The sequence below is a fragment of the Macaca thibetana genome, chromosome 1 (assembly GCF_024542745.1).
Source record: "Macaca thibetana thibetana isolate TM-01 chromosome 1, ASM2454274v1, whole genome shotgun sequence".
NCBI lineage: Eukaryota > Metazoa > Chordata > Mammalia > Primates > Cercopithecidae > Macaca > Macaca thibetana.
Genome location: NC_065578.1, coordinates 102,294,660 through 102,308,774, shown reverse-complemented (window position 1 = coordinate 102,308,774; position 14,115 = coordinate 102,294,660). Strand labels below are relative to the sequence as shown.

Here is a 14,115-nt window from a genome sequence, read left to right as displayed (position 1 = left end):
ATTTGGCTTAAAATTTAATTCTGAATGTCTTTGCATATCTAGGTTTACTTACTCATTGAGAAAAGTTAAGTAACTCATGATCCCTTGTTTTATATTTAGACTGGGATAAATGAAATAATTTTATCAAAAAGATTTACTCTAGTTGGAGTGATAAAATCTAAATATTGTGCCAGTTACATCAACTAATTTAAAATAGTATTCAATGTTGAAAAAGCTTAGGAGTATTTTTAACCATGCTTTATAATTCACAAAGAAGTGTAGAGTACTCTACAATCTCAGGATTCATGTACCTAAAGAAGGCACTATCACTTATATAATAAAGGTTAAGTTAGGCAACATTATAACATTAGAAATATGTTCAAATCAAGAATTTCCTAATTCACATGAAGAAACTTAATTAAGGTAAATAATGATAAAAACCTGCAAATCTTCCTTTTGAGTGTACAATATGTGATTCTAATATTTAGAAAAAATACTGAAATCATTATGTAAACTTAATTCAACTTAAAATAGTACTTTGATTATTATATATTGTAACTATAGGGAAAACTTGGAGTTCCAGGATTACCAGGATATCCGGGAAGACAAGGTCCAAAGGTAAAACAACTTGATATTTATAGTTTATTAACATTTTGTGAAGACAATATTAATCACATATGGTTACCTTACAGTTTGTAACATCTCTATATTATGATGAGTACTTAAAAGTAATTTCAAAAGGAAAATCATAGAGCGTGTGGACACCTGGAGTGCAGGGAGCTCAAAGAACTTAAGTGATTATGGATTGCAATATTTTAGGAGAAGGAGTCATGAAACAAAGGCATAATCAGTACTTCTTTGTAATTGGAACAAGAATGATCCTAATATATCTGGAAGTTTTAACATGGATGACATTTGATGAATAATAGCTTTTGATTTCCTTTCTACTATCCTAAGGGTTTATATTACCACTTGATTTTCTTTTTTTAATTAATACATCTTTCACACTGTCTGTTACCCTCATTTCCATGAGTATTTTTTTCCAGCGTTGCTGTAAGAAATCTCCACAAACTTATTAACTTAAAGCAACAGAAATTCACTGTCTTACAGTTCTGGAGGCCAGAAGTATGAAACCATGGTGTCGCAGGGCTATACTGCCTCCAGAGTTTCTAGTACAAAATCTGTCCTTGCCTCTCTCAGCTTCTGGTGGCCCCAGACATTCCTTGGCTTGTGGATTCATGACTCCAATCTCTATTCACTTCTTTATCTGGCCTTTTTTCTGTGCGTCTTCTTCTCTCCTGTCTCTTATAAGGACACTTGCCATTGGATTTAGGGATCACCTAGGCAATCCAGGAGAATCTCATTTCCTTGATTTAATAGCCTTTGGCAAGACTTTTTTTTCTAAGTAAGGTGACATTGACAGGTTCCACAGATTTGGATATGTATATAACTTTTGAGGAGCCACCACTCAATTCGCTGTATCACTCACATCTCATTTGTGGCTATTTGAAATATACATATTTTAAGTATAAAAAATATGGTTTTAAAAATGCATATTTACCTCAGTGTACTAATTTTTCTCAAACCTACCATAAAACTTTGTTAAGGATGCACTTGATGCATTGAGTAGTTAAATTAAGCTTAAGTGACTTAATATGTAAATGTTGATTATTAATAACAGAGTGGTTATGATACGGGAGGGGGACAGAGAAATGATGATAGTTTCAGGTATATCATTCTTTTAATTATATGTACATGAGATTATATCAATCTATCAGTTAATTGAGTTTGACCCATTTAGGTATAACAGACACAATAGGTATGGCAAATCCTGCTTCTGTAACATTCTTAAACATATATCTATTCATAAGTTTCACATATAATTATGGGAGACAAAAATGCCCTTCTCCCTGAGTATGGAAACCACATGCCCTTGTGTTCCCTCGTTGCCATGTGATAATACTCTTTTAGACTTTCTGTACAGCTTTTTCTTACAATTTTTTTTCATTGAGTTTCAAAAAAAAATATTTCCTTCCTTGAGTAGCAGGGGACAAATATAATGCCTTTGAACCCTTCTAAAATAAGATTTATGCCATCTGTGATTTAAAAATAATATGGGCATATTTAAATATTTCCTGGCTGTACTCAGGGCACTGATTAATACTTTTTATCATTTAAATATTGTCTCTAACTACTGCTCTGTCTTTCAGTTAGCTTCCTTTCAATGTCAAGCATTTTCACAAATATTAAGAGCAAGAAAAGCCATTTACTGTATAATCCAGGACCTCAAGCTATCCTTACATTACTTCATGCATTCTAGATCTATTTATTAAGTTAAATTGCAATTGTTTTGTTTTGATTTAAAAACATAGGAAACTGTCACAATATTACATGAATGAGTAGAATTTTATTTTATCAACTTATTTAAAATTCTGGTTTTTCCTAAGTTCTCTGATCAGTATTCTTTGAATTGTTTTTATTAACAAAATGCAACAGAATAAACAGAAATGCTTCCTCCTAGAGGTATCTAACATCTTTTAATCCTTTTACTGAAATGTCTGGAATTTTGTTCTTTATTTCTTCATATTGCTTCTTTTCATAGCTCATTTATTATTTCTATGATAAAAAAGCTTTTAAGTTTCTCTGTTCTAAAATGAAAAACTGACTGGGACATCAAAGATGAAAGATAGCTTCATGTTTTTTTCCTATGTGTAAGCTGATGAATTTTGAATGAATTTAAATTTTTATTTTACTGAAGTGAAATGCCATTACCAGTCTCTTTCAAACAGATTAAGGACTGTAATTTGACATCATATTAATTTCTTAGTAGCTTTCAAGCAGATTAAGGACTGTAATTTGACATCATATTAATTTCTTAGTAGCAATATAAACCATAAAGGTATTAAAAAGATGTAGCACCACATGTGCTATAAAATGATAGCTGTTTCTAAAATGACATCTATTTTAAAGTAGGATACTTTTATATGTCAGACAGCATTTTAAAAATTTCACGTTTTTAGTTTCACATTTATTGACCAAGCCAATTTCACAATTAACACTTGACTTTATGGCCTTTGTGTGTTTCTGTATAAAAACAGGTAATACTTTTTCATAGAAATTATATACTTTGGGGATAATTCTGTATGTGGAAAAAAAAAATAACATTTCCATATATTCAACTGATTAATTGGTGGGTTGGTCATTTTCTGTGTTTTCTATCAATTTCCTAGAGTAGAAACTCTAGGTAAGAAAATACATTTATGAAAAACAAAATTGGTGCATAATATCTGTTTGATTAAATGAAGTATCTATAAATATGCTTAGTTATCTCTTCTAGTTAGGACAGAACTGAATATTTGTCTCCCCCCTGTCAAAACTTCTATTTTCATACTGTATTATACTCATTTGTCCAATTCCTGCAATAGTCACATAGTAATACTGTGCTAGATGTAACTATCTGATTTTGTGTAGGGAAAGAAAAGAGATTTTGAAAGCTCTTCAAAATGTAATGTGCAGAGATTTTTTTCCCCAGTATGTGAATATTAACACATCCTAACAATTCTTCTCAGGTTGATCACAAGTTAGCTATATAGGCACGTATTGAAACATATAGGAAAACATGGTATAAAAAGCAGCTTAGCAGTGCATCCTTCCGGTTATTCTTTTGACTATCAGCTGCCATAGGGCATCACTTACAATTTTATTTACCTGCCTTAATAGCATGGTGTAGGAAATACAAATTGATAGCATCTTACCTTCCTGATAAGTGTGAAATATTGACTACTTTCAAATTGGGAATAGGGCTAAATAGTTACCTTCTGTGAGTGGGTAATACTCTACACCTGGCTATTCTAACTGTACATGCCTGAGAATACAGCTTCAAGACTTCCCAGATTTCATAGTTCATGTGACCCCGAGAAGTTGTTAAAAATGCAGATTCCTGGACCTCACTGCCAGAGAGTCTGTTTCAGTTTCAGTAGATGTGGAGTATGCCTTGGCAGTCCATATTTTTAGCAACTACTCTAGATTATTCTGATACAGAGGAGCCATATATCACTTGGAGAAACATTATTTTTAGGGGTATTTCAGTGCAAGTGAGTGGATTAAAAAAAGAAAGGAATGTATTCAAGTCTAAGAAGGCTTTGTTATATTTCCCTTAATATATGGGGAAGTTTGCAAAATTTGATGTCTAGTATTCTTGCAGAGGCTAAACATTTTATGTATTATTGCGCTTAATTCGTACAGTGGTTTAAACAGGAAAACCCTCCACTCATTCCTTTTCAGGGTCTCATAATTAACAAGTTGAGCAGCAAGGATGTGAACACTAATCTTCTCTGTTTTATGATACAGTGATGAGGGAAGCTAATCACAATCATGATCAAATAAACAAGCAGATACAAATTTAGGTATATGTATAAGATCATATGGTACATTTGGTTATTGGGGATTATATTGTATTCCATCTGTAAAATGTGGCATTTGTAAATGAAATAGTGCTTTTATAAACTTATTACATTTTTAAATAATTATAATTTATTATGTATCATTAATTATTATTTATTATGTATCATTGTTATTTTTATGCCAAGCATTATTTTTTTCAGTCCCACAAATTTCAAATTACCTGTAAGTTGTGTATTATTGCCCTCACTTTGCAGAAGAAAAATCTATACTTGATGAGCATAAGTAATATACCAAACTTACTTAGCTGATGCATTTAGCTGATGCATAACTAACGTAAATCTCAATATTATGTCTAGAATTGTAATGCCTGGCTGTCTGAAACAGACTTTCAGCTAGGTATAGTTGTGTTCAAACACCAAATAGAAAACGTGGAGGAAGGTTTTTAGTCTATGAATTGATCCAGTTTTAAAAGTGTAAAAATACTCAACTCAAAAGTGGTAACTATAGACATATGATAATATTAACTCAGGAAAAACATTTTCCAAAATTCCTATTTTGATATTTGACTATTCCTGTTTGTGAAAATAGAATTTTTCTTTAGAGTTGAAGCAAATACAAAGAATTCTACACTGCAATACGTTTTCTATAAAATGTCCTATAATTACTATTTTATAACAAGAGATGAAATAATTCTTGATTAGTTCATTTACTCAGAAGGTTAAAAACTAAAATGTTTTATCAATTTGTGCTTTCAATGCTTCCAGGATTTCAGATGTCATTGTAAGTTCATTTTTAATTACTTCGATGGTATCTTAAAATTTATATTTTTGATTTAAATATTAACATCTGTGTGAAAATCACTCTGTTCCAAAATAAATTACATCTTGTGACTGAAAACATTAATTGACATGTTTGTTCATTATTTAATTTTATTACTGTAGGGTTCCACTGGATTCCCTGGGTTTCCAGGTGCCAATGGAGAGAAAGGTGCACGGGTATGATATATAAATATAATGTTTTGAATTGTGTGTATAAATGTTCTTAGCTGGGCATAGTGGTGTGTGCCTGTATTCCCAGATATTTGTGAGGCTCAGGTGGAGTATTGCTTGAATCCAGGAGTTCCGGGCCAACCTGGGGCTGTAGCAAGTCTGTCTCTGAATGAATGAATGAATGAATGCATGAATGATGTTCTTGCATGACTACTCAGTCTCACACCAGAGTCATAATTTACTGTGATATACTGCATATTGAAATTGAACTGTCTTTGCTAGGGAGTAGCTGGCAAACCAGGCCCTCGGGGTCAGCGCGGTCCAACGGTAGGTGCCTTGATTTAAAATGATGTACATTTTTCATATTGAATTTAGTGTTTCAAGATAATTTATTTTTCAAAAATAAAAATTGATTTAGTGCCTTTGGATTTGCCTGGCACTAGTTCGGATTCATCTTTTGTTCTCATCTGCAGGGTCCTCGAGGTTCGAGAGGTGCAAGAGGTCCCACTGGGAAACCCGGGCCAAAGGTAGCACCTGCACTTTTTCTGTTTGGATGTTACTGCAGGTGTTTTTTCCAGGCAGATGCTATGAGAAGGAATTCAAACTGATTTTTCTTTTCTTTTCTTGGTGCCAGGGCACTTCAGGTGGTGATGGCCCTCCTGGCCCTCCAGGTGAAAGAGTACGTATGATACAGCTATATAATATACAACGAAAATGAGTATTTCTGCATGTATTTAGATTTCAGAGAAAAGATGTATATCTGCTAATACATGTGCAAGTTTATCCACACAATCTAGTCTGAATTTAAAAATGTTTATCTTTTAATTTATTCCTCTTCACCAATAAAAAAGCTTAATCAACATGTTCTACTAATTTTGTTATAGAAATGAGAAAAAAATGTGTGTAACTGGGCTAAGATATCACTCTTATAGTCAAGACAAAAATATATATTTTAAAAATTTTAAATACTCTTAAAACGTCTTTGCTCTCTTCTCCACTCAGCTTGCTTTCCATATTGATACTCATTTTGTTCACAGAGCTGACAGCGATATTATGCTGGTAAAAAAACAAGCTACTAGTAGCCATTAAGCCAGAATCAATATACATTCAACTCAAGATAAAACATCTATTCCAGTAAATAGAAAAACTGTTTGGTAAATTGATTTTAGATTGATATAAGAGGTAGCCAAATCATATGAGCAAGCATGCCCTTTGTTTGGATTTTTTGGCAAAATATAGCATTTTTATAGCCAGATGTTTAAAAAGGCTATCCTCCTGATATAAGTTTAAATATTAGAATCTGTATTCCTTTAAGAAATTAGAATCATTTCTTCATATTCTATAATAATTTTCAGTAGTATGGAGTCAGGTTCATATATTTTTGTATATTATTATTTGAAATGTATAATAGGCATTTTACAAAAGGCAGAAACACCTTGCAATGCATAACTTAAAACTGAAAATGAATAATTTTTATTTGAGTAGGAGCAATGAGCAAAACTTGAGTTTTTATTCGTGACGAAAATGGGAGTAGATAACACACAAGAATAGACATTTAATTAGAGTTGCATTAAGTATTTGGCTCATATTTAATTAACTTTCCACTAAATGTTTCTCACTCTTGATGAACTGTTCCCAAATTAGGTCTATCCTGTAAATTTGGAGCTCATAAATAATACACTCATTTGAAGTATTTTATGGTCAAAGTCATTTTGATAAGATACATTTAAATTATTTAAAATGGCTAAATAATTAAATGGAATAGAACAATTTAACAAAAAAATAGCACAACTGTGAGTTTTGTTTTTAGAGCACCACTGATTCTCTCATGCATTTGGTTTTGTCTTCCAAAATGTTATGATCAACAATATTTCCTTACAAGTGAATATGCTTTTGCTGATACTGCATTTTAATTTGAAAAATAACAATACTGTCATCCAACAGTACAATTACTTTTAAAATCACTTTGAGAGTAAGAAAAGTACCTCTTGAGAATTTTTGTTTTGTTTTGCTGTTTTAGTAATCTAGGTGGATTTATTTTCAATAAATATTCATATATGTTTTCAATATCTATATAGGAAGAACATATTTCTTATGTTCCTTGTAGTTAATGAGACATCTCACCCCAAATATGCCTTCATTTTCTGCCAAGAATTTTTAATTATCTTGAACTATTTAGTTCATGTCTTAAGCACACAGTTGAAACATGGCAAAGGTAATGCCATAAAATATTTTCTTCAAAATATATGAGTTGGGGAAAGTTCAGGGAATTAATTCTGTAGTATTATTGGATTAGAAAATGAAATACCTATTTTTGCCCATTTCAAAGGACTCCCTAATTATCATTATATTTAATGATATAGTTATATATGGCATGCATATATATATGTATACATAAACTTTTATTAAGATATTCTACAAATGAAATATAATCCTGCATAATCATAATTTGCAGATCATGTATGCTGGTTATTAAAGGTTAAATATAGCTGTTAGGTGTAAAGTTACCAAATTAAGTGAAAACAAAACAAAAATGGAACAACAGAACCAAGACAACTAGATAAATTTGAATTTTATATAAAGAATAAGTCATTTTTGTCATAACTAGGTCTTTTGTGATATTTAGGATATATTAAAAATTATTCATTATTTATTTAAAGCTCAAATTTAGGCACTTTTTATCTGGTGATCTGGTTTCAACACCATCTGTACACTGAGTCATTATGGAATTTTTTAAATCCCACCTGGAAACGATTTTGATTATTACACAAAGAATATGCCAGCCAGGTGCGGTGGCTCACACCTGTAATCCCAGCACTTTGGGAGGCTGAGGCGGGTGGATCACCTGAGGTCAGGAGTTCGAGACCAGCCTGGCCAACATGGGGAAACCCTGTCTCTACTAAAAACACAAAAATTAGCCAGGCATGGTGGTGGGCGCCTGTAATCCCAGTTTCTCTGGAGGCTGAGGCAGGAGAATTGCTTGATCCCAGGAGGCGGATGTTGCAGTGATCCGAGATCATACCACTGCACTCCAGCCTGGGCAACAGAACAAGATTTCATCTCAAAAAACAACAACAAAAAAAGAATATGCCAATGCTTGCTGTGAAATTTTATGAAGACTCAATTTTTCATTTTTATTTTAAGTAATGGTTTTTGAAATGTTTCTTTCTTAAAATAATTTAAATTCAAATTGCATTTGAAAGGCAGCAAAATTTTAAAAAGCAAAAACATAACATTTTAAGAAATCAGGAAAATAGAATTTGCTACATAACCAAAAGAATGCTATTTTTAAAAAATTGTACTTAAAATGAGTTTTTAGGAATCATCATTTCATAGTTTAATAAGAGTTTAAAATTTTGTAGTTCCTAAAATTTGCCCAGTAGTTTTGGTAGTTTCATATGACATCTATTTCTGTTAACTTTATATATAACTTTGAAGATACTTTTTTAATATCAGATGCTGGTAATAGTAAAAACTTGTGATGATTTCTGAGCTAACATTGGCTATGAATGGTAATGAGATTTTTCTTGGGAAGCCTAGATTGATAAATAGAAAGAATAAATTCTGTTGAAGATCAACTTCAGTAAACTATTTTTGATTAGAAAAATACATAAATCCTACCCTAAATGTATTAGTTAACACATTTTATTTATGTTATCTTTCATAAATCTTCTTAAATAAATGTAACTATTATGTTCTGGTCATATGGAGGATTATCTCTTACCAATTACTTTTTTTTTGCCAACAATGGAGTCACTCTGATGGGACTTACTATGCACTTTAAAAATAGGTAACTTTGAGAGATGAGTAATATAATTAATTAAAAATCAAGCCAAGAATGATATTATAATATTTTATTTGAACTGAACATTAATAACTACACAATAAAGTTATTTTAACCTTATCTACAAAAGAAATTTATACATGAGTAAAAAATATATTGACATCATCCAAAATAAATATATTTTAGATATGGAGAATAGTTAATGACATCTTCTGTGGTCTTTTTGAGATAGTCACATACTTTCTCTTTTAGTGTTAGAATATATGGCTAGATACAGAACAGGGATGGAATAAGTTATAAAACAGTTTTTTTTTTTTTTTTTTTAAGAGGGGCTGTAGAATTGAATTGAATCAAAATATCTTCCTTCTATGAATGTTTCTAGCCAATGTTAAAAGTAAAGATGCTGCAGAACTTCTCAATACTTATACATTCTATTCACTTTTAATTCATATGAATTCTAAATATTTACAGTGTTCCTGAGGTAACATTGATGTGATGTGTAGTTTTGAGTAGAAATAGTGTGAAAAATTATCCATTTTACTTTTAGATTAGTAATTACTATCATGTTGTATTACCATAGTTCTGTCACTGTGATGAAGAAGCTGTACAATACATTGTATTTTATCAATATAAATAAACCTCAAAGTATCAAGATGCATCTTTTAAGGCATATTGTTAACTTCTCCCCACTGCTTTTTATTTTCAGGGTCCTCAAGGACCTCAGGGTCCAGTTGGATTCCCTGGACCAAAAGGCCCTCCTGTAAGTGTCAGAGCTTCTCTTTCTCCTTCTTTATTTGATATTTTTACATTTTTGAGAGTCACAGCTTACATTTTAAATATTTGTTAGATAGGATATTGACAAAATCTCGAAAATTACAATTGATGTCAAAGAAAGTAGACATTTTTAATTTATGAAGTTCATAGATTGTTTCTTAATATAATTTCAATATCTTTCATTAAGTATTTTTTGATAGTATACCAAAGACTAGAAAAACATGAATATCATTCTCTCAGCTGCTCCTTTACTGCAATGAACATAATTGATGACATTACAAATTGTTATCAACTCTTAAATATTTGGTATATTAGAATTTATCTTTGTCTTCCATCATCAATATAAACTTCTTCAAATATCACTTCCTAAATCCCTCCAACATTCTGATATTACTTAAGTCATGCTAAAATGTATTATATTAGTATCATGTCTGTCACTATAATCTATTCTTTTTAGAAAATGTAATGAGAATTCTCATTAAATCATATTCCTTTTATTAAATATGTTTAGAGCAACACTTGAATGTTCATCAGGCATCTTCATAAAGTTAATTGAAATACTGTGTTTTCATATTGAAGTATTTGTGGAGACATAGAACATGCTGGGGTCTTCTTTGTTTTTGTTTGTTTGTTTGATTGTTTGTTTTGCAACCTCATCAGTTTCTTTAAGACAGCCGGAGTCAGCTTATCTACCTGTCTAGGACAGTGGTTCTCAAATGTAATCCCTGGCCCAGCAGCATCCACAGCTCTTGGGATATTGTTAGAAATGTTGTCTCACTGACCAAATCACAATTCTGGAGATGGGCAAGGAAGGGCCCAGTCTCTCTTTTAAAAAACCCTCTAGACAGTTCTGATGCATGTTAAAGTGTGTGAACTACTGTGCTAGTCCAGATGAACAATACTACCCACACTTTAATGTGCACACAAATCATATTGGTGAATTATTTATTTTGAAATAATTAAATTTCAAATATTAAGACAATCTTTAACTTTTTACAATAATTTTAGACACTGTTTAAATTATTATTTTACCACTGAACAGTTTTGCATTATTCCTGCAAACATATTAGGAAAGTAGTGTTATCTGTATTACAACGTTATAGAAAAATCAATATATATGGCTAATATTAAATATAAAGTAATCTTGATACTACCTGTATATAATGCTTACCTACTATGTCAGTTTTGCTCCAAATGTAACATGAAGACTCTGCAAAGTTTCACAGAGAAATGAAAACAGTTTCAAAAGTCACTGTATGTATTTATTTATAAACATTCTCATAATTATTTTTAAGCTGTGTTAGTGTTTAGCAACATAAAGTTTAGTGATGTATATAACCTCAGTATTGTACCATTTGTGTTTGTATGCATTGTTGAGAACTGCTTGACTCATGTAATACTGTTTCATTGTCAAACAAACCCATTTGACTCATTTTTTTCTCGGACTTTTTCAGCCCATTGTCTTATGTATCTTTCAACAAGTTTTGAGCCATTGATCGTGCATGTGTTTTGTCTCTAAGAGGTATCAGAAGCATAATAAATGCCTACACTTGAGAAGCATGCATTCTAGTAGGAGAGACAAGACAGGAGCATTGCTTTCGCTAATAAACAAAATGATTTTTATACTATGTTCCTCTAACAAACGAGATATTAGAGCATGAAATAAAAATACCTAATTTCTCTAGTATGCTGTTTTATGCTGTTTGGGATAGAAATGGCTTCATCTGTTTTATATAGAAAGAAGAAACTGAGGTGGAGAGATAGAAAAATCTCTTCCTGTAAATTAATTGGTTCATCTCCTTCATCATATCAGGAAAAAATCATATATATATATATATATATATGATGTATATTCACAAAGACATATATACACATGGATCTAAATATTCCCTTCAGATTCTGTTAGTCTCATACTCTTATCAGCATATTTTGGGAATATGCAGCCATCCATTTTTAAAAAATATTAACTTGAAATGATTAAGATTTATAGCATGACTAGTATGAGAAACGATCTATTTAGAATAGAAAAAGTCAAAACTCAGTGCCAATGAGAAGTGAGAAAACATCCTTAAACCATTACTTACAAGTTTTCACAGATTCCCTCACCAAATCTGTTCCCTCTGTCCTGTACCAACTAGATCAAAGGGGAAGCCTATTTTGATGAAAAAATTATTACTTTTACATAAATACAATGAAATTATTTGGTAATTAGTCTGCTTATTTTATGGGTTAGTAGTTGGTGGCCATTATGGTTATTTAGGACTAACTGCTTGATATTGAAAGTACATACTTAAATCAGGAAATATGATAATGACATCAATTCTTTTTTTCTTTTTTTATTTTTATTTTTATTTTTTGAGACGGAGTCTCACTTTGTCACACAGGCTGGAGTGCAGTGGTGCGACCTCGGCTCACTGCAAGCTCCGCCTCCTGGGTTCACACAATTCTCCTGCCTCAGCCTCCTGAGTAGCTGGGACTACAGGCACTCGCCACCATGCCCGGCTAATTTTTTTGTATTTTTAGTAGAGGCGGGGCTTCACCATGTTAGCCAGGATGGTCTCGATCTCCTGACCTCGTGATCTGCCCACCTTGGCCTCCCAAAGTACTGGGATTACAGGCGTGAGCTACCGCGCCCGGCCAATAATGACACCAATTTTTAATGCAGTATATTAACACTACTCCCTCAGACTATCTAGGAGAGCCATTAAATATTATGTTGCATTCTTCCCAGGATGTGATTGCTTAGATCTAAGATTGCTATTTTAAAGTATTATAATATTTTGCAATGAATGTGTTATCTATGTCAGCAAATAAGAGATATTTAATCTTGTATTTACAGCTCTGTTAAAAAAAAAAATTAAGTCTTGTATTAATGGCAAAGTACATCATTTAAGAAGCACTTTAGTATGGTGGAAAAAAAGCCAGGCATACTTGATATCCTTCAGCTGTCATACTCTCTGTAAAACTTTTATTATTGCCCAGAATTGAAAGCAAGTTTATTGCCAAATGTGTCAAACCAGTGATAAGGCACAGAAGTTTTTTGTTTGCTATTTTGTAAAACCAGACCTCAATGAAGTTCATTACCAATTAACTAACTACTTATTTCTGTATGTCACCTCCAAACTGAGGGCAAAACTAAGTCTTAGCATTAATATATACCTAGTGATTGATACAAGGGCATGTAATATATGTTTTTTAAAGAAGCCATGGTTAAATGACATCCGAGAATGTTTTGGACCTTTGGTTAAAAACACCCCAATTTTGTTTTTTGAAGAAGAGGATGGCAGTGGTAGCCCTGGAAAACCTGAACAAGTCACTAAGCAAGTCATGATGTTGTGAAGTAGCTTAACGGTTTTTAATTAGAATTGTTAATTTACAGGGAAACCAGGATGTCAATACAGATGACCTAAGGGACAGAGATGGTTCTGGCACCGCCAAGAACCTTTCTCCTGAAGTAGCTTGCCAACCTGGAAAAAGTCTCACTCAGTTGGAAGAAAGCTATTTGAGAAAATGATATTTTGGAACAAAGCCTGTTTTTCATACTCACTCTATAAGAATATATATTAAAAAGAGAAGTTCAAAGCCAATTTTATTTAAATAATTAACATACAGTGAAAGGTGTACCTGTTGTCATTAAAAAATATCATTATTAAAAGAATCATTTCATTCATCTAGAAGGGTGAGAATATTTCTGTCTCTACCCATTGACCATGTTTTGAAATTTGAACTTGATATGTAATGGTTACTGAGTAGAATGAATAATCCATCAGGCAGTCTAAAGAAGCAATCTTTCTACTAAGTATTTAAAATATAGGACCCTCACAGACTTGTTCACTTAAAGTTTGTAGTTATTCGCTTCATTTATTTCTTAAACCATGACAAAGACAGCATCCTTTATAGAAAGTGATAGCAGCAGATTTGCTCTGCGGTACTTCACAAACATTATTCTTTCAAGAGGACATTTAAGAAAATCTACTGGGAAAAATTTGTCCTGACAACTTCTAGAATTGAGTGTAACGCATTGTTTCCTTTACTTTGAAAAAAATTGAGCGGTAAAATGCCATTGTTTGTATGAGTTTGTATTTATTTTGCATTCTTGTTTTTTGTTTTGTTTTGTTTTGTTTTGAGATGGAGTCTCAGCTCTGGAGTGCAGTGGCACCATCTAGGCTCACTGCAACCTCTGCC

At 32.0% G+C, this 14,115-nt stretch overlaps 1 protein-coding gene across 2 annotated transcripts in view; it reads left to right on the top strand.

The window, feature by feature from the left end:
* Positions 1-14,115, top strand: part of COL11A1 (collagen type XI alpha 1 chain) — a 219,223-nt gene that overhangs the window by 120,099 nt on the left and 85,009 nt on the right. For both annotated transcript variants that reach the window (XM_050778638.1, XM_050778648.1), the window contains 6 exons: positions 544-597; positions 5,325-5,378; positions 5,655-5,699; positions 5,846-5,899; positions 6,007-6,051; positions 9,863-9,916. In XM_050778638.1, coding sequence (XP_050634595.1) covers positions 544-597; positions 5,325-5,378; positions 5,655-5,699; positions 5,846-5,899; positions 6,007-6,051; positions 9,863-9,916 — 306 coding nt within the window. The remainder of the gene's footprint in view (positions 1-543; positions 598-5,324; positions 5,379-5,654; positions 5,700-5,845; positions 5,900-6,006; positions 6,052-9,862; positions 9,917-14,115) is intronic.